Source organism: Ursus maritimus, unplaced genomic scaffold, assembly GCF_017311325.1.
Source record: "Ursus maritimus isolate PB19 unplaced genomic scaffold, ASM1731132v1 scaffold_16, whole genome shotgun sequence".
NCBI lineage: Eukaryota > Metazoa > Chordata > Mammalia > Carnivora > Ursidae > Ursus > Ursus maritimus.
This window is the reverse complement of record NW_024424008.1, coordinates 1,555,663-1,577,568: the sequence shown is the minus strand read 5'-3', so window position 1 is coordinate 1,577,568 and position 21,906 is coordinate 1,555,663. Positions and strand designations below refer to the sequence as shown.

The following is a 21,906-nucleotide window of genomic DNA, read 5'->3' as shown; positions in this document are numbered from 1 at the left end:
TTTATATCTGTATCATATAAGTATTTTTCAGGCAGATAAAAGAGTAGATCAAGCTATAGATACAGATGGAGAAAAAAATACAGACACAGACATAAATACAGATACAGATGTAGATATGTAAGTAGATAGTTATAGATATATAACCATAGGGGACAAAATTTTAACAATAAAATTGCTTGGGGGCTGTACGCTTATGGGATTATGAGTTCCATTTCATGTTTGTCTTTTTTCATAATTTCTAATATTTTCTACAAGGGACATCAATTTTTAATTAAATACATATTTAAAAAAGAATCATGGACAACACACTATCTTCCTCCGAGAGGAAGTAACAACTAAAGAGCACACTGGGAGGAGCTGTGGTTGGAGAGAGTCACGGAGGAGACAAGATGAAGTGGGTGTGGAAGGAGGAACAGGAGTTTTCCACAAGCTGATGGAAGTTATCCCAAGGCAGAGCAGGGACATGGAAAGCGTGGCATGGTCTTGGAAAGGCGAGGCGTTAATGGCCTGGTGAGTCCGATGCTCAGGTCTCTCAGAGGTGACATGGGCAGCGTCAGGTCTCTCAGAGGTGACACGGGCAGCGTCGCAGTAAAGGAGGGCAAGAGTCAGGTCGTTCAAGGCCTTGAATGCCCCGCTGAGGAGGGGATCACTGAAGAACTTGGCCTCACATTGAGATTGGAGGACTCCCTTCCTCAGCACCCCCCAGCACACATCAACCCCCAGAAACCACAGGAGGGACCAGTCTCCATTCCCTCAGTCTCCTCAGGGGTTGTCCTGCCAAACACAAAACACACGATTCATTTACATTCTCTTATTACAGACATGCATGTTGACAGGGTATAAATTATAATGTAATAGGAATAACTACAAAACTTAGGAATCACTGGTTCTAAGAATGTCATTAATTAGAATGAAGGACATTAAGGAGTATATGATTGTCTAGAGACATCACAAGATGTCTTAGAGCTTGAGAAACTCACTGAGGAACAGCTGAACAAAATCCCAGGCCAGAGCACTGCTCTCACTTCATCTATTTCTAAAGATCATGCTAGAGTCGTTAAGGATATATGACTTCTGAAAATCAATGCATCCTGTCCCAAGGTCTTTGTGGGAGCAGCCTTGCTCAGTCCAACGGGGCGCTGTGTCAGGTTGTTTTGACGACAGGGGAGTAAGTCCTGTAACCTCCCTGGTGAACTTGCCCCAGAGGCAGAACTCACTGAGCCATTTCTGAGTGTTTCAGTGGATCCCTCCCACCCACCACTTCCAGAGACCACCTCACAGATGGCTAGGGATTCTGAAAACTTAGTTCTTAAAGCAAAGTGATTTCTGCTTTGTAAACAACACGTGAACCACCTGCTCCCGGATTTGCTTGGTCTGGATCCCATAAATGACAGGATTGAGCATAGGTGGGGCAAGCATGCAAACGTTAGCCAACAAGATGTGGGTATGAGGAGGAATGTGGCGTCCAAATCGCTGAGTAAGGATTGTGAAGATTCCAGGCCCATAAAAGAGGACAATGACACAGATGTGGGAGCCACACGTGTTGAGAGCTTTGTGGCGAGCATCTCGAGAAGGCATGTGGAAGACAGCACAGAGAATCAGCACATAGGAAACAAAAATTAACACAACATCTAAAACCACCGTTAACATTAGGATGGAAAATCATACCAGATGTTCACTCGAATGTCATTACAAGCATATTTGGCCAAGCCAATGTGTTCACAAAAGGTGTGTGGAATGACATTATTGTGGCAGAAAGTCAATCTTTTCAAAAGAAATATTATGGGGAAAATTGTACCATAACTTCTCAGGAAGATGGTCACACCGATTTTCCCGATCAGAGCACGTGTAAGAATAGCGATGTATCTCAGTGGGTAGCATATGGCAATGAAGCGGTCAAACGCCATCACCAGCAAGACCCCTGACTCAGAGATGAAGGTGGTATGAATAAAGAAGAGCTGAGTGATGCAGCGATCCAGGGAGATCTCCCCAGCACGGAACCAGAAGATGGCCAAGGCCTGAGGTACTGTGCAGGTGGAGAGGACAACGTCTGCCGCGGCCAGCATGCAGAGGAAGAGGTACATGGGTTCACGGAGGCTGCGCTTGGTGAGGATAATGCCCACGAGCAGGCTGTTCCCAAGCAGGGCGATGACATAGGAAATGAAGAAGGGGATGGAAATCCACACGTGCTGGTCTTCTAGCCCGGGGATGCCCAGTAAGCGGAAGACCGTGTGGCTGACAGCTGTGTGATTTAATGTAGTCATGCCTGGAGCAGATGACCTGGGATCTTACTTTCTGTTGACAAAGAGATGAAAATACACATTCTTCAAAAAAAAAAAAAAAGATTGTATTTATTTATTTGAGAGAGAGACAGTGAGTAAGCACAAGCAGGGGGAGGGGCAAAGGGAAAGGGAAAAGCAGACTCCCCACCGAGCAGGGAGCCTGGGCTCAATCCCAGGACCCTGAGATCATGACCTGAGCCAAAGGCAGATGCTTAACCAACTGAGCCACTCAGGTGCCCAGAAAATACATATTCTTTTTAATATATTCTTAAGAGAAATTATTCTAAAATTCTTTGTGAATATTAGAGCTTTGGCATATCTACTCTTTTCATTTTCACAGAACATGCAAATAGAAAATATGCAAAGATGAAGGGTATGGTCTGGGCCTCAATGAGTGACAGCCAATTATACTCATCATCAAAGTCAGAAACATTATTGTATGTATTTCACTTTCAAACAGAGGATTATACATAAACAGAGAAACTCATTATGCATGAATAGGAAGGGTGTAAAAGATACTTGAAATTGACTAATTCATCAGAAGGGAGACAGCATAAGAAAAGGTGAATATAGTAATCAATGCACAGTATGTTCATGAAACATTTCTAGGGTGAAACAAACATAGGGTGACAGGTGCATAGGGAGTGCTTGAGAAGCAGGGAGGGGTGCACAGGCAGTGAAGAGCCTCGATCACAACTTCATACTTAGACCTCACCCTTTACACAGGGGGGCAGCCATCACCTGTCTTGAAGATTTATTAGGACAGTAATTGACTGAGAAACTAGATGCTGAAAGGTAAGTTGTGTTCTAGGAATAGAATGGATCTGAATGTAATACAGTCACAGAGGAATTACACTAAAACCAATCACTCTTTTATGCCAGGGATTGTAGTATCCACATTGCATGTGGCATTTTGTATATTCTCCACGTAGAGGGCAGACCCCCACTCTAGTAAGTGGATATTTTCATTGTCTCCATTTCACGCCTAAAGAGAGACTCAAAGAATATGAATCACTTGCCAAATTTCACAATAATTGATGGAATGAGTTTGCAATCTCTCTGACTTCACAACATACACTTTTCTCATCTGTGAAGATAATCAAGAGAACTTTAGGAGGTAACAGTCGGGCTTGTGTGTCTTGTGTTTACACCTTGGGGAGCTAACCTTAGACATGACTGAAATTGGGGTGCCAGCCTGGCTCAGTTGGTGGATCATTCGACTTTTGATCTTGAGGTTGTAGGTTTGAGCCCCATGTTGGGTGTAGAGATTACAAATTTAAAAAGAATTTAAAAATAAAAAGAAATGACTGAAAGTTGGAGGAAAAAAAGGAATTATTTCTGGGGAAGGGTGTGCAGTCCTTGATACTTGGAAGATTTTTCTGATAGAAACTAACATGTAATTTTACCATTTGCTTCCTAGCAGACTTTCCTTCATTCATCAGTTTAACCATTCAGGAAGCTTATTTGGAGCATGGGCTATTTTGCAGGCATCCGTCCTAACTGGGCTTATGGATTGAGAGAGGGGTGGGTATGCAAATAGATGGGGTTAGTAAAATGTTCCAGGTGTAGCTCAGAGGGCACCTCCTGAGAAGACAGCCATATCTAATCCTGTTTTCACCAGAAAGAAGAAGAAATGGAGGCAGTAATAAAATACCTTCTTCACGGGTTTCTGATGATACTAGATGAAGGGGTATCTTAAAATATTTAACTCAGGGGCTAAGATAAATCTTATGCTTCCACTCCAGCTCCCTCTCCTGGAGCCTTGATTTTTCTTTCTGGAAAGGAAAATAGGCTCCTAGTTCTCACACGTGCTGAGATGCCCTTGCTCCTTCCCCTAAATCCCCTCCAACATCTGGCTTGGGACAGGTGACCAGTTCGCTGCCATTCTCAGGGCTCCTTCCATGGTTTTCCAGGAGGGGTCTGTAGTCTAAGTCAATGCATTTTCTTTTTCTCGTCTCTAGTCTATAATTATTAGGACATCTGCCACTGATAGGATTGCTTCTCCTGATTCGCCACACTTCAGAAACTTCCATCCAGCCCATATATCCTCAGCTCCCCTCCCAGACCTCACCTTCCATATCTGCTAGAACCAATCAGATTTGCGCCCCTGGTCTTTACCACTTTGTCCACATGTATCAATAGCCTCCAATAGTCCTGTCACCTCTGGTCTTGGGGAGAGAACACCAGCCCAGTCCTTACCTTGATCTTGAAACCTCCCCACCCCCAAATGTCTAATTCACTTACCAGCCTTTGGCTGAGTCTCCAGGAGCAGATGAGGTGAGATCCATAATAAAATTCAGCCTGTGGGTCAGGAGTTGGGCTGTTTATCCTCTTTTGTGGAACCCTGGAGGGAGCACTTACACAAGGGCTCCAGGGACAGAGCCAGTCTCCACCAGCCTCGCCCTCTTCCCAAATGGGCTGGGTCTCTAAAACCATTTCCCGTCTCCCTCCCTTCTCCTGATCATCTTCTCTCTTGCTTCTTTCTCTGATAGGAAAGCCTTTCCCACCCAATCTAGCCTTGCTAGAGGCCTACTTAATGAACGTTAACTCATTTTCAAAGGTAATATAAATATAAATAATATGTACCAACGATTTCTATTTGTAAAGTTTTGTTCCTCATAAAAAGACTTAGGTTGAAGTTATATTCATCTCCTGGATTTTAATAAGTTGCAGATTTTAGAATCATGAATAATGATGGGTTTGTTTTTGTTTTGTTTTGTTTTGTTTTTAAGATTTTATTTATTTGTCAGAGAGAGAGAGCACAAGAAGGAGCAGCGGGCTGAGGGAGAGGCAGACTCCCCGCTGAATGAGGAGCCCCATGTGGGACTCAGTCCCAGGACTCTGGGATCACGACCTGGGCTGAAGGCAGACGCTTAACGACTGTGCCCCCCAGGCGCCCCTAAAATCATACTGTCTTGATGAGAAAACATGTTCACATTCCTCTTTTTAAAAAGTATATTTTTTAGTAAAGCAGGTAAATGTAGAAAAATTTGACAATACAATCAAAACAAAGTGTTTATAAAAATCACTATTTTTTCAAAGTAGGGATATACACTACTATCATTTCAGAAAATATTGCTAAATATTTTCTATGCTATATGTTTTCTACCCAAATACATATTTGTCTTAAAAATGTACTGTATACTGTTCACTGTTCTGAAACACATTTTCCTCACTTAACAATCATGGGACATAGTCCCATGACAAACATACGGACTTCTGCAGACATTAATAATTTACCCATATATACGTTAGCCAAGTACACTCTTTTAAAAAAACATTTCTCACACGTCATTGTCATTAGTTATTTACTGTTGTGTCTGTAGGGAACAAAGGCAGTGTGCCCCAAGATGGGCCACTTTGCATGAACATTATTTTGAATCAAAAGCAACCCAAACCCAGCAGATTCAGGAAAAGCTTTTCGCTTCCTCTTCAACTGCCGGCTTGTACTAGGAGAGCTATTAACAGAGATTCCTCTTGACCTAAGAACCTTATCTGCATAAAGGGCAAACTCTGTTTCCCAAACTTCCCCTTTCATCTTGCTAATGGTCTTTCTCTCCTTCGTATCCTCAGACCCTTACCCCTCTCCCTTGTTCAAAAACCTTCATGTTGCCTCACTGTCTGGAATTTCCATGTCTGTGAGGATTCCCTGTATCTATGCTATTGCTATTAAGTTTGATTTTGTCCTGTTAATCTGTCTCATGTCAATTTCACTCTTAGTCCTGCTAGAGGAAGTTCTTCCTCCCCAACTTGTCCAATCAACAGTAGGTTTAGAATTCCATATATATGGCTCTACTAGAGTCTATTAGATAGTCTGAAACAGTAGCTATTACATTAGGATGCTCATAATATTTTCCTTTTTAAATCATATAAAATCATGAAATTGTCACTTTAAAATAATAAGAAATAATGAAATGCATGAAAAGGACAGCTGTTGTTAGTGTGGTTTAATCTATTTTTTCTTTGCTCTTTTATATATTTTTTTACATTCATAACCAAACTATATCTTTTACAGAGATTTGTAATAGTTATTATATTTCAAACATATTTTCTGGATGCAAAATATTTTGATTTATGATAAAATCCTATTTTACCTACCCATTTCATAATTATTTTTACATTTTTAATAATTTTTAATTGTGGCAAATATATATAACATCCTGCATCGGGCTCTGCACTGGGCATGGAGCTCGCTTGGGATTCTCTCTCTTTCTCCCTCTGACCCTCACCCTGCACCCCCTGCTCTCTCTCCTGTCTTAAAAAAAAAAAAAAGAAATATATATATATGTGTGTGTATATACGTATATACACATATATAACCATAAAAATTAACATTTTGATCATTTTTAGGTGTATTGTTCAGTAGTGTTAACCATGTTCACATTGTTGTGCAACTAATTTCCAGAACTTTTCATCTTGCAAAACCAAAACTCTATACTCATAAAACAACTACAAATTTCCCCCCTGCCTCCAGCCACTGGCAAACATTCTACTCTCTGTCTCCATCAGTGTGACTACTCTGAAAGTCTCATGTAAGTGGAATCATACACGCTTTGTCTTGTGACTTATTTCACTTATCATAATGTCCTCAAGATTCATCCATGTGGTAGCTTGTGTCACAATTTCCTTCCTTTTGAAGGCTGAATAATCTATTATATGTATATACCACTCATTTAAGCATTCCCAGACCCAATTCTAATGCGGAAGGTCGTCCACACAACATCAAGCAATTCTAGGCAACCGCCAGGGTGTCCAAGAATTCAAGTCAAGTCTGACACTGCCTTCCCAGACAGCATCAGATTCCGCAGAGGAAGGGTTCGGTCCTAGAAAACTGCCCCGCCCCCATTTCAGATGCCACGTGCAAGCCCCAGGCTGTTTCCTGGGCTTCTGACTTGCACAGCCTCCTCCTTAGGTTCTTTTAATTCGCTAGGGTGGCCCATAAAACTCAGGGAAACAGCTTCAGGATCAAAACAACAGCCAGATGGAAAAGATGCAGAGAGTGCGGTATGGAGAAAGGGCGAGGAGCATCCACGCTGTCGGAGTGCCCCGACTCTGCCCGAGTCTCCACACGTTCACCAGCCGGAAAGCTCGAAGGACCCAGTCTTTTTGGATTTTTATGGAGGCTTCATTCATAGTCAGGATTGACTAAGTCATGGCTACTGGCTGATTCAACCTGCAACCCTTCTCCCCTCCTAAACTAAAAGTTCCAACCTTTCAATCACAAACTGGTCCTCCTGGCAACCAGCCGCTGCTCCTGGGAGGTGTCCTAATGTCACCTTTATTAACAAAACAAAAGACACCTTTATTGCCTTTATCACAGGAAATTCCAAGGGTTTTAGAAAGAGCCATGAACCAGGAACCTCAAATGAAGACCAAATACATAATGAGGAGTATGTTTTGGGCCTCTGGGTGATCAAATATATATATATTTCTATAAATTACAATATTGCAACCACATAAGGTCTATCCATTCGTCCATCGATTACCACTTAGATTGCTTCCACCTTTTGCCTATTACTAATAATGTTGCTGTGAACACAGATATACAAATAGCTCTTTGAGACCCTGCTTTAAATTCTTTACCCAGAGTGGATTTGCTGAATCATATGGTAAATCTGTTATTAATTTTTTAAAGAACCACCATACTGTTTTTCATAACACCCGCACCATTTTACATTCCCACCAGCAGGGCCCAGGGGCTACACTTCCTCCAACACTTACAATTTCCAGTGGAGTTGACTGTTTCCTTTGCTGTGCAAAAGTTTTTATCCTAATGAAATCCCAATAGTTGATTTTTGCTTTTGTTTCTCTTGCCCCTGGAGATATGTCTAGCAAGAAGTTGCTGCAGCCGAGGTTGAAGAGGTTGTGTTCTCCTCTAGGATTTTGATGGATTCCTGCCTATATTTAAGTCTTTCATCCATTTTGAATTTATTTTTTGTATACTATAAGAAAGTGGTCCAGTTTCATTCTTCTGCATGTGGTGGTCCAATTTCCCCAACACCATTTGTGGAAGAGATTGTCTTTTTTCCATCGGATATTCTTTCCTGCTTTGTTGAAGATTAGTTGCCCACAGAGTTGAGGGTCTTGTTTCTGGATTCCCTATTCTGTTCTATTGATCTATGTGTCTGTTTTTGTGCCAGTACCATGCTGTCTTGATAATTACAGATTTGTAATAACAGCTTGAAGTCTGGAATTGGGATGCCTCCAGCTTTGGTTTTCTATTTCAATATTACCTTGACTTTCTGGTTCCATACAAATTTTAGAATTGTTTTTTCTAGCTCTATGAAGAATGCTGGTGCTACTTTGATGGGGATTGCATTGAATGTGTATATTGTTTTGGGTAGTATAGACATTTTAACAATATTTTTTTTTCCAATCCATGAGCATGGAGTGTTTTTCCATTTCTTTGTGTATTCCTCAATTTCTTTCATAAGTGTTCCATAGTTTTCAGAGTACAGATCTTTTACGTCTTTGGTTAGGTTTATTCCTAGGTATCTTACGGTTTTTGTGCAATTATAAATGGGATGGATTCCTTGATTTCTCTTTCTGCTGCTTCGTTATTGATGTATACAGATGCAACAGACTTCTGAGCACTGATTTTATATCCTGCCACTGTGCTAAATTCCTATATCAATTCTAGCAATTTTTTGGTGGAGTTTTTCAGGTTTTCCACATAGATCCTCATGTCATCTGCAAAGAGTAAAAGTTTGACTTCTTCTTTGCCCATTTGGATGCCTCTTATTTCCTTTTGTTGTGTGATTGCTGAGGCTAGGATTTCCAGTACTATTTTGAATAACAGTGGTGAGAGTGGACGTGCCTGTTGTGTTCCTGACCTTAGAGGAAAAGGTGTTTTTCCCCACCGAGGATGATATTATCTGTGGGTCTTTCATATATGGCCTTTATAAAAATATATGGATGTTCAAATTATTTGTCCTTATTTAAAATGGTATTAATATTTATTAATTCCCATTCAAGTGGAAACAAGACTATTTGGCACACTAATGCTAACAATTCATTTATTGGAAATAACACATGTGCAAACCTAATTTAGGGATGGTATTGTGGAGGAAGGGATGTGAGGGTTTGAAAAGCCATAAATATGTGGCCTGTGTATGTGGGTCAGAGGGAGAGATATTAAAAAGGTGGCTCTACTTCTGAGCTTCCTGGGGTGATAGCTGCCCCTGAGACCTTCAGGCCATTACATTTTCATCTCAAGAACACCTCTTGGTATTATCGTCTATAAGTTTTACTGATGTTGCAAGTTTGTCCTCCTATCAACCATTTTACTGTTATTGGTGAATAGAAATTCTACTTCTTATGATACGGAATTATCACATCAATAACTTAAGGGAAGGCAGAGGACATTTGACCTCTTATTTTCTTTCAGTAAACGTTTCAATAGTTTATTGATATTCAACTCCTTGTAATTATTTAACATGTAGTTTTCTCCCCTTTAACTTCATTATTAACTAAATGAGCATCTATTTCTTAAGTAAATTACTCTGTCCATCCATGTTTGTTCCTCTAGTTCCTTTTGAATATTTCATGTCTTTATATATGTCCATAGGCCCAACCCCCTGGGCTCAGCTCTCAATAGTACTTCAATCTCTGCAGAGGTCTTTCCTGGAAGTGACAAGAGACAGAACCCATTTGCAATCTGTTCAGGAGTCCCTCCAATCAGATCAGAGCATATATTCCAGATTTGGTTGTCTCCCAACCTCCTGAAAATCCTGATACGCTCTCCACCAGTTCCATTCCTTTTGTTCTGTCTCCTTTAACTTATTTACCATTTGATCTTAGCTTGGCCTGTAATTTAAAAAGATGGTTGTTACTTAGCCCATGCCTATGTGTATGACAGCAAAACATCTCATCTCTTCCCCTTTCTTTTTCAATTTTAGGCTACAGGATGGAATATACATAGTTCTAGAAAAAATGCTAAGGTCCTGCGTCTTCTATAATGAGAAAGAGGAATTGCCTAAGGTTCCAGGCACTCCTTGTATCCCATGTAACAGACTACTATGTCTCCACAAAAATCTGTCATTTTCCTTCCTTTGACATTTGATTGTACGAAATTACATATGGCTAGCCAGTTTTACAATTTTCCTTGCAGTTAGGTGTGTCCCCATAGCTATTCTCAGCAATAGAAAGTGAGCAGAAATTATGAATCCCATATATAAGTGAGGAATTTAAGAAGGAAATTGACTCCCAAGGTTGTTTTTTTTTTTTTTTTTACCCTTCTGGCTTGATGCTTAGGACAATACTGTCTTTGGGGATGGCAGAGACTCAGGTGGAAGAAAGCTTGGTGCATGAATCCCACATGGAACAGTGCCACACAGCATGTTTGATTTTTATAAGGAATTAATTTCTTTAGCATTTGATCCATTATGTTTTTGCATTTACTTTTCATAGCAGGTCTACTGCATGTCAAGGCCAGTAGGCCTCTGCCCAGACCCCCAGAAGAGTCAGGGCTGCAAATTCATTCCTCCAAATCTTATTGGACAACCTTCCCCAGATCTCATTTGCAGAATCCCAGCACGTACTTTGTCTTTCCTTATTGTCTAAGGTCATTCACTGAACACCTCCACTGGTAGAGGACAGCTGGGCTAACTCCTTTTACCTGGAACTTCTTACATGGAAAATAAGTGGAAGGGAGCAATTACTCAGGCAGATTCTTTTCTAATATCTCTCATCCTTGAACCCCACCAGCTCTGTGGGCAACCATTTGTCTGCTCTATCTCCTTTTATATCTCTTCTAACTGAAATGCAAATCAGGACCAAGAGTATGCATCTGGCCTCTGGTCTCCCACAAATTTTATCTCCCAAATAGAATTCTGCCCTAGAGCAAACCAGTACTGGACTTTTACTGTAACCTGTACTTCATCTTCCCACAGACACCAGAGCTGAGCGCTGAGGATGAACTAGTTAATATTTCCTCAAACTACGAAGGAACATCAAGTGTCCAACAGACTGAGGGCTAAAGACAGGGACCAGACTAGGCAGAATCATTTTCTCTGACCATGATCCCTTTCTATGATCTTCTACATCATAGATTTCTAGATATGTTGAGATCTTCTTCTCTCTGCCATTACCTTCTTCTACAAAAATACCTCAGAAGGATAGGGGATATGCGTAGAGATGAACATATTGGCCCTATACTAGGGCCCTGGTAGGGATAGAAACTGCATTACAGAAAGAGCTGTCCAATAGAAAGACATCATAAGCCACGTAGTAATTTTAAATTTTCTAGTATCTACATCTAAAAAGTAAAGTGACACTGGTGAAGGGAATACATATTTAATCCAGCAAATCCTGCAAATATATTTAATCCTGCAAAATATTATCATTGCAATCTATAATAGAAAAGTTATAAGATATTTTACATTGTTTTTTAAAATTAAGTCTTCAGAATCAGGTGTGCATTTTACACATAAAGCACACTTCAACTCAGACAAGACACATCTGACGTACTCAACAGCCACTGGTAGCTCTTGGCTACCATATTGGAAAGCAGCTCTAGTCGACTCCTTGATATTTGTTTCCATACTCACATCCACCTTCTAATTTCTTTTCCAGCTGACTCAAAAGCATATAACACCTCTAGCAAAGTCATTGCAGCTCATTCACAAGCTGTTCTTGCTTGAGCACAAAGAAAGGGGGTGAAGCTGGAAGAAGTCATTCTCTTCCTAAATGTGCTTTGTATTTTCTTTGTACGTTTTCCTCCCATTCTGGGAGAAAAATCTGTAGTGGATTGATCATTTTCTTCTCCCCTTTTTCTACTTCAATGAATTTGGGAGATTTGTTTTAAAGTTTCAATTACTACCCTTAAATTTTTAAATCCATGAAGGTTGTAGTGAAAACTGAAGTTAAAATTTCTTTCTTTGAATTCAAAGCCACCAAAATTAACATTATAATGGTTTTTAGCACTCAATCCTATATATACTTAACACAAAAGTACAGTAATTTCTTTGTTTATTCCATTTTATAAGACCTGACAACAATGTTACAATACAGGTCAATTTTTTTTCATAAACAGAGATGGAAATGAAACCAAAACAATGTATTTGCAAAAACAAATCCAATACTGCCTATGAAGAATATTGATTTATTTCAGGACTTTGTATTGCATTTAAAAATGGAAACAAATCAATGTACTCCAATGACAGAATAAAAACGACACAGGATTGTCTCAATAATAACAGACAGTATCTGTTGAAATTCAATTTTCCATTCAGTACAAAAACTTAGAGCAAATTAACAGAAAAGAACTTCCTAAATTTGCTCCCATGAATCAACAACAAAAATAACTCCATTATCATGCTTAATGGTAACATGTTGAAAGCCACCCCCCGCCCATCCCAAGATCTGTAATTAATTAGTCAGGGATGTTCACGATCACCTCTGGGTATATTTTGGCACTGAATAAATGTTTGAAAGGAAGGATGTGAGAACATGAGAAAACGGAAGTTCAGAAAGGAGAAACTGAGGTACAGATGAATCTCAGAGTGAAGGGTCCTGCTCAGATACGGGTGGAGACAGCAAAATGTTCAAGAGCTTGGGCGACGCAGGGTCATCGGGACTACACAACTGCAAGGATTAAAATATGGAGAAAGGGCGGTAGGAAAGTAATATTTAGAGAAAGTGTAGATAGGAAAGCCATGGTTTGTGACATTATAAAAGGAGACAGTGCCAGCCTCGTAGTCTAGGAAAACCCCAACACGGCGAGGGGGCACCATCATGGAGAGGAGCAGGGAAGTGGAAGATTCCTCATAGGCTCTATATTCATGTTTATGATGTAGCCCAATCACCCAGTATCCACTCTGAGGTTGGTATCTGGAGTAAACATTTCGATTGTTTGTAAACTGGTTGAAACAGTACGTAGGTTCCACTGAATTACTGCACACCCCCAGGATCCAGTCGGTCTTCTTCGCCACATCCACCTCCCAGTAATGTTTTCCGGAGGAGAAGTGCTGAGAGCCCAGGATACCACAGTCATAATGCTCTTCCAGGTAAGACCCAGACAGCTTGGCACCCACAAATCTCACCTGTCTTCGGTTTTTAGACATGACAAGATTTAAATTAGCCGTGTGTGGATTCAGAGTCACGTCCACTGTGGGAAAAGGTACAACACCAGCAGATGAGGATGGAGGGATGGTATTAACAACTCACAGCTAAGAGTGTGTATGGGTATGTCTGGGGAGGAGCATGTGAGCAAGGACAATGACGTGTCAGCTCAAAGAGGCCATGGCTGCTACTTACCCCAGTAGCTCTGGACATCCGTCAGTTCTGTAATGATAAACAGAGTCAATTATGTTGTACATAGGTCAGGTCTGCCGTGTCTCCCTTACTGACTGAGGGGCGAGGTAGGGAATTCTATAAGGATGCAAGGCAGCCATCTTGTTCCTCCTTAAATATGAACTGCATCTTCTTCAGCATTGTATGTCCCTCCCTCTCTGACCTCTCTCTGCACCACTATTCCCAAACACCAACTCTATACTTTATTCTATTTATTGCTTATGCTACAATAATTCCACATCCAAGGGCTGTCCCCTGAATCTCCTCACCTCTGAACACTCGCAGCATTCTTTTCAAATCTGGAACTCGAAACATACTCTTCAGCTTGGTAGGGAGAGCTTCTGGCTTCTTCAGGGTCCAGAACTCACTTCTAGAGAGAACAGACCTTATGAATCTCCTACACTGCCGGCCTTGGGTTCCTCCAACACCTGTCCCGCTCGTCAGCCAGGCCCCTGGGGGAACTTCAGCATTCTTTCCTGAAGAAAATTAGCATCATTCTGCAAAGAGCTCTAGTGCCGGGACCAGAAGACCTGGATTAGAAACTAGCTTCTCTGGAAAAAAAAAAAAAGAAACTAGCTTCTCACCATCTGTGCAAACTTTGATAAAGATCTAACCCTTCAAAGACTCCTTTTGGTGTGTTTTGGTTTTGTAAAATACAATAATTTCCCCTTCTAGCTCTACATCCTAAGATTATATAAAATTAAATAAAATAATGCCTGGGAAATCTTTTGCTACTTCTAAAAATGATATAAAATGCTTAAATGTCAGTGACATCTTAAGGGTCTACTCTAAGGGGCTGGAGAAGTGTGTTGACAGGGAGAACACCAGGAACCTGCCGCTGGGGCTCTGAGAGTATTGAGTAAAGGGCTTCCTTCTGAAGAGTGAGTTTAGGCCTTAGAATCTACCAGAGGCCTAGGAAGAAAACCCTGCAGAACGGTGTTTTCGGAGGCACTCTCTCTGGGAATATCATGCCAGTTGGAAAAAGTTTCACTTGGTTCACTCCAAACCAAGAATGAGCACTTCAGAAGAGACAACAGGCTCTGTATCTCGTGTGTCTGTGAGGAGCTCAAAGGTACCAGGTGTGTGGGCAACCTCAGATATCACCTTGATGGATGAGATTCTAGGGCATGGGATAGAGAAGAGAACATGTTTTGTTCCAGGGCCAAAGCCAATCTTCTCAAGACCTCATGTCTATGTTTTTACTGGAATTGAGAAAAATGGAAGTCTGAGGAAAAATAGGTAGAAAGGCAGGACTCTTCTAAAGCCAAGAGAGAAAGGGAACTTGAAGGCAAATGCCTCAGGCGCTCATTCTTGGTCCTTGGGAAAGACAGATGGGAATTTTCCTCTGATAAAATACTAAAAGCTACTAGAATCAGGGCTGGAAACAGGTAGAGTTTTGTGGCAAAGGGGTCCCATTATGGGATACTAGGAAAGTTAATGATACTGCAAATTTTATTTTTAAGGACAGGACTGTGCCCAATTTGTGGCCATCCCCCCCCCCAAATCACCCAAATTCTCTGACCATAGAAACTAGGTAATCCCATTTGTTTTGGGGAACCCGAAAATTCTCATGATGAGCAACTCAAGACATCACAGTCCTAAAATTTCCCTGCCTTGTGATTTTTCTTTTTTTCCTTTTCCACTGACCACAAGATAACTCTATGGGTGTGGGAATCTTTTGTCAACCCAAGGGAACCACCCTGTGTTCTCTCCTACACGTACCTTTTCATGACATCACTCACATCCTAGGAAGGAAAGAGAAAGGTTAAGTCAGGGAGTAATAGGTCTCATCCATGTTCCTTATTCCATCCCCACCACCCCATGGTATGATGGGAATAAAGATGGACCCACAATGGAGGCCACGAAGTAGAATAAGAACTCAAAGCAGACTGTCCCTGAGACCTTACATAGAGATGTTGGGAAATGATTCAACTCATTCGTTAGTACCTTTATTTTGACGAGAGAGAGAGAGTGTGTGTGTGTGTGTGCGTGTGTGTGTGTTTGCGTTTAAAATGTTGTGTATGTACATCATTTATTAGCACTAGAAAATCCCACACGATTAAGTCATAATTTCTGTCCTTGAGGTGACTACATTCTGGCACTGAGGATACAGAAGCCTTAAAACTGGTTATTTCTCAAACGTCACCTCTTCTCACCCTCAAGCTACCCTTGCTGACTTCAGCCATTTTCTTGATTTCGACACACACGTTCACGATTCCCGAATCTGTGCTTCTGCTCAGATCGCTCTCATTTCGCCAGCAAATGAGCCACAGGCACCAGACTTAAGACATTAAAAAAGCAAAACAAAAGCAAAACCCCTTACTTTTCCTGCCACCGTGAGGTCTCTGACCTTCCATCTTCTTCAGCGCTGTCAGCACCCATTTCATCACCTAATTTAAACAAAGCATGAGCCTAAAAACTACCTTAGATCCGCCCTGATGTCCCATCTCAGACCAAGCCAGTCCCCTTCTTTTAGCCACCGGCTCGTCACTGTCACTGCCACCGCCGGCCTCCCTGGAGCGGAACTACCTCGTGGCCTCCCGTTTGGTCTCCCCAACTTCTACTCTACGCACCACAATGACTGAAGAAAAGGCCAACGGCTTGATCGACGTAACACAGGAGTAACTATTTTCTGTGTTGGGGCTATTTTCAGTGGCATTTGACAGAAACGCAGCTCCAACTGGCTTGAATATGGAAAGCACTAGACGGGGGTGGATGTGTCAATTTACCCCGGATATCCCGAACTGCATCAGCCTTTAGGCACGGCTGTACCGAGGAACTCAAAAGGCGAAGTCCGGGTGCCACTTCTCGGCTCCTTCTCTTGAGTTAGTTTATTCTCAAGGGTCACACTGAAACTTGAAAGCTGCAGACGTGCACGGGCTATCAAATCTTAACCTGCGATAAGGTCACACAGATACGGCGAAGAGGAGGAAGACGGTGTTTGTGCTGGGCGAGCTCTAGAAAACCTGACTGAAACAGCACTCAAGTTAAAAGACCCACTGGGCAGTCATACGAATGAACAGGTGTGAGGGTCCCGACAGGGGCCTGAGCCGACCATATAAACTGATGATCCCTCTGCACTTATGGAGCGATTTTTACAGCGTGAAGAATCTGTGGAGGGGCTAGAACGGGCGCAGGGAGAAGCGTTAGGGTAACCCAATGTCCAAGCTGAAGAAAAAGGGCAAGAAGAATAAAACAAAGATGGCAATCAGAAGCAGCACGTGAGAAAAGCTCCAACAGGTGGAATGTAGTTACTCCACAACCCCAAGACTAGGGCCCAAGAGTAGGTAAAGAAGTGATTGTTCTACCAACAAAGGGAGACCAAGAGGAAAGCAAGAAAGCAAACAGAAAGTGAGGAACAGCCCGAAGGTTCCAGAATGTTACAACGTACCCCCCATCTCTACTACAGTCACAGTATTCATTCTATGTAAAAACACCGGCTCAGATTTCAACTTCGGTTCAAGCTCCTGCATCAAATCTCTCCAGATTTGACGGCTTGACCCTTCCAGCGCACACGCAGACACACACACCCCGCAGCCCAGTCTTCTTTGTGCCTTAAAAAGACCTGTTCAAACTTCGATTACAGCATGTTAAATGATTCTGCCCTAGAGAAGAGACTGCAAGCAAAGGAGGAATGGTGATGACATACAGGATCTCCAAGTACTTGAGCTTGGTGTGTGTGTCCCTGTGACTAAACTGGAATGAAAAGTACCCAACAAATCCCAACACAGCCTCAGAGACAACAGGTGCCAAACGACCAGTGAATCCCAACCAGGGCAGAGGGGATTATGTACCGCCAGGGACATCTGGCAATATCTGGAGGATTTTTGGTTGTCACAGCTGAGGGGAGACGATACTGACATCCGTCCGGCAGGTGGAGGCCAGGGAGGCTGCTGAACACCCTACACGGTACCTGGCAGCCCCTCATGGCAAGGAATTTCCAGCTCAAAATAGCAATAGTGCTGAGATTCAGAAATGCTGCTCTCGAACATAAGGGCATATAACAGATCTTCACAGTATCCAATAAACTTCTGGACTACCCTTTATTTTTAATAAAAAAAAAAAGGGACCGTCCCCTAGCATTTGTACTTTAATTATCATATGCTTTACCCAAGACCTCCGCATAGTTTAATAGGCAAGAGGCACAACGGGGCCAAATAAATCTTCTTGCCCCTACCAGATCATGAGTCCCATGTAAGAAGGGAAGGCAAGTTAGTCTCCCTTTGCCTCGACTCTCAGACTGGGGCTTCCTCCACGAGTCTCACCTGCAGCAGCTCCATTGCTGACCCCCGACACCGAAGCTCCAGATCTGAGATGAGCTCCCTCAGTGACTGGCTCTGCCGGACCAGTTCAGTCTCAGCCTCTTCGAGAATGCTCAGCCCCTTCCTCTCTTCCTCCTCCAGTTTTTTCAATTGTCGCTGCTCCTCTTTGTCCAGGATCCTTCTCAACTTATTAAACTCTGTCTGGATCCTGTGTCTCTCGGGTTCCATCTGATTCTTCAGGAACATGCAAGAGAAAGAGGCTGCTCGTCTGCTGAGCTGAGAGTCTCCGCTCTTGGGTGGGGGCGTGGAGAATCAGGCTCAGCACTGCCAGGTCTCACGGGAAAGGAGTAGCAAAGATGGGAAGGAAGTCTTGCAGGAGTTGTTCTTTCCTTCTGTTCTCTCTTCAGCTCTTCCCAGACCATGAGCCCCAGGCTACCTTATCTAGGCCTCCAAGACAGACTGTGGCTCCTGGATGAGGTCTAGATTCTAGGCCACCTCCCTGGCCTCCCATGCCTCTGCATTGGCCTCCCCTTCCAATTCAGTACCCACGTGGGAATGCCTGGCCTATGTGAGACCTCTTTCCAGGAGCGTTCAGAGCTTGAAACTGTAGAACAAGGTCTGGAATCAGGAACTGGGGGCTGCCAATGGCCATGGTTCCTCTCCTACTGTAACTATCTTTAAAAACCTGAATTCCTTTTTGATACGTTCATTCTCTAACTCCCCTTTCCCTATCCCCACACCATGAACAACGCCCTTGCTTGGAAGGGCTGCAGGGAAGGATTAGGCAAAGGGAAGCTCTTCCGGCCAAATCAGGGAAGAGATAAGACCCAGAGTCCCATGCCCTGCCCCAGATTCCTGTCCCCGGACATCTTCCGGAGTCTCTCTTACCTTCCAGGATGTCCTCTTCCCTATGATAACAGCAGTCAGTCTCTCAGCTTCCTGCTGCTCTTGCCTCAACTTCCTCAGAGACTCTTGGAACTTCTCCTTAAAGAAACATCAGGGCAAGCAGGGTCAAGCACGAACTTGTCTCTGTGCCCAGAACGGAGTGAATGGGGAAGAGATTATGCTGACCTCGGAAGCCTGTCTTGCAGGGGCTGAAGAACTGAGAAGGCCTGAGGATCTTTTATGCACCGGGGGTATGCATAAAAAGCCAACGGGCACAGGCTGATTCTCTTCCCTCCTAGGCAAAGAAGCTGCCCATGGAGGACTTTCCTCTCACTGCCACTGTACCGCCCACACTCGATCCACCCAGCCGCTAGTTACCCCACAGCAATCTCCTCATGTGGAGCAGGTCTCGAGCAGCAAGAAAGAGAAAGTCTCAGCTCTTGGGCAGGGGGCATTTTCTAGGTTCATCCGCCAGGTAAATGGGAAAACTACAAAGAAACTAGATTACAGCATGGAGAAAAGCTACAGTCTCCGGCCTTCCCTCCGTCTGGAATCCTACCTGGTACTCATGGGCAACCTCCTCCATAAGGACCGTGTGGTGACCACGGTGCTCCTGAGACCGCTCGCAAAGCCAGCAAATGAGCTGCCCGTCCTCCTTACAGAAGAGCTGGAGCTTCTCTCCATGGTGTGCACAGAGAATCGCCTTCAGCTGCAACCCGGGGCCCAGCACCACCTCTCTGAGCCTCTCCGCTATGTTGGCCAGGTGCCGATTCGGCCGCAGGTCGCCAGGCTGGTAGCTGGTCTGGCACACAGGACAGCTGCCTTCCCCTTCTTGGCCCATCACCGATTCTGCGCTGTTCCCGGAGATGCAAGCCTGGCAGAAGCTGTGGCCACAGTCTATGCTCAGGGGCTCTGTCAGGAGCTCCAGGCAGATGGGGCAGGTCACTTCATCTCGTATGTCCACCAGGACCGCTGAGGTCATTGTAGCTTCTCTCCTGGCTCCTGTCTGCCCAGCTGGGATTTCTAAGGTGCTTCTTGCTTATAGAATCCCGGGTAGATGGCAAAAAAAAAGGGGGGGGGGTCAAGGTAAGAAATGAGTGTGAATAAAAGGATGCTGAGTATCCCGGACAAACAGGTCAGATACCTGGGGTCACAGGGGCTTCTTACTCAAGCTTCAAACACGTTGTTCCCCCCCAGCTCTTATTAGACATCAATCCTCAGTAGAACAAGGATTATGATTTTCCTCCACCCCTACTGGACGGAGGGACCAACTGAAGCCTGTGAGAGGAGTAGCCTTGAGTGAGCCGCCATCTGTTTGATCTTTTCTCACCCACCAGAACACACCCTCAGTGTTGAAAGCACCAAAACACACTGCTGCCTCAGGATGTTTGCACTTGCTGTGACTGTTTCAAGAAAGACCCTTCACCTTAATATCTGCCTGACTCAGTGACTTCATTCCACATTCTCTTCACATGGTCCCTTACCAGAAGAGTTGGCTCTGTCTAGCCTAACTACAGCATGGCCACCCATACAATCGCTCTCCATATACTCACCTGCTTGATTTTCCTTTTTATCACCACCTAATGTATATATTTATTGCCTGAATCCTCCCACTAGAAAATAAGCTCTAGAAATCAGACTGTTTTTTTTCATTACTGTATCAGAAATAGTGTCTACACACAGGTTCTCAAATTTTTTTTTAATTTTAATTCCAGTAGAGTTAACATACAGTGTTATATTAGTTTCAAGTGTGTAAGGTCCTCAACTTTTGATGAATGAAAATCCAGAACCTCCTTTGTCAGGAGCTTTCCCAAGAGAATCATTTTATTGTGAAGACATTTGTACCTTCTAACAGCTCTGTTCCTCACAGAGCCCTCTCATCCCCCCTGGTCACCTTCCCAGAAATGCTGAAGAAACAATGACCATAATAACCCTGAGGTAATATTTTTACAACACTTTTTTAAACAATAATAATTTTTATTATGCTATGTTAGTCACCATACAGTACATCCTTAGTTTTTGATGTAGTGTTCCATGATTCATTATTTGCGTATAACACCCAGTGCACCATGCAACACGTGCCCTCCTTATTACCCATCACCAGGCTATCCCATTCACCCACCCCTCTCCCCTCTGAAGCCCTCAGTTTGTTTCTCAGAGTCCATAGTCTCTCATGGTTCATTCCCCCCTCTGTTTACCCCTCCTTCATTCTTCCCTTCCTTCTCCTACCAATCTTCCTATTTCTTATGTTCCATAAATGAGTGAAACCATATGATAATTGTCTTTCTCTGCTTGACTTATTTCACTTAGCGTAATCTCCTCCAGTCCCATCCATATTGCTGCAAATGTTGGGTAATCGTTCTGATGGCTGAGTAATATTCCATTGTATATATGGACCACAACTTCTTAATCCAGTCATCTGTTGAAGGGCATCTCAGCTCCTTCCACGATTTAGCTATTGTGGACAAAGCTGCTATGAACATTGGGGTGCATATGGCCCTTCTCTTCACTACATCTGTATCTTTGGGGTAAATACCCAATAGTGCAATTGCTGGATCACAGGGTAACTCTATTTTTAGCTTTTTAAGGGACCTCCACACTGTTTTCCAAAGTGGCACAAAAACAGACACATAGACCAATGGAACAGAACAGAGACCCCAGAAATGGATCCTCAGCTCTTTGGGCAACTCATCTTTGACAAAGCAGGAAAAAACATCCAGTGGAAAAAAGACAGTCTCTTCAATAAATGGTGCTGGGAAAATTGGACAGCTACATGCAAAAGAATGAAACTTGACCACTCTCTCACACCATACACAAAGATTAACTCCAAACGGATGAAAGAACTCGAAGTGAGACAGGAATCCCTCAAAATCATAAAGGAGAACACAGGCTGTAACCTCTTTTACAACCTTTTTATACCTAACTGTGGTTTAGAAATCACAATCCCCTGCTTTCCTCATCCCTCATAGAAAACTCTGAATAAATAAGAGTACTTTGGGCCCTTTGACAAAGCAATAGAGACGTTAAGTGACATTATCAAATCAAACACCTTGTAAGCCACAGGGTTGGCAGAATCTAACATGTCCAGTCCTGGTTCAAGGCTCCATCCTCAACCTCAGAACTTTCTCCACACATCTGGTTGTAAAGGTGATAAAAGTCGATCACAGACCCAGTGCTTTAGGGGA

General features: G+C 43.0%; 1 protein-coding gene across 1 annotated transcript in view; it reads right to left on the bottom strand.

Annotated features, from left to right (window-relative positions):
- The window catches only part of LOC103680049, a 46,398-nt gene extending 26,680 nt beyond the window's left edge, over window positions 1–19,718 (bottom strand). Inside the window, exons 1-8 of the mRNA XM_040631310.1 lie at window positions 19,281–19,718; window positions 18,725–18,820; window positions 17,840–18,070; window positions 15,297–15,319; window positions 13,844–13,944; window positions 13,539–13,565; window positions 12,835–13,389; window positions 1,799–2,242 (exon numbers count right to left, since the gene is read on the bottom strand). Of these exons, the coding sequence (XP_040487244.1) occupies window positions 1,799–2,242; window positions 12,835–13,389; window positions 13,539–13,565; window positions 13,844–13,944; window positions 15,297–15,319; window positions 17,840–18,070; window positions 18,725–18,820; window positions 19,281–19,703 (1,900 nt within the window). The 5' untranslated portion in view covers window positions 19,704–19,718. The remainder of the gene's footprint in view (window positions 1–1,798; window positions 2,243–12,834; window positions 13,390–13,538; window positions 13,566–13,843; window positions 13,945–15,296; window positions 15,320–17,839; window positions 18,071–18,724; window positions 18,821–19,280) is intronic.
- Between the last annotated feature and the right edge of the window lie 2,188 nt (window positions 19,719–21,906).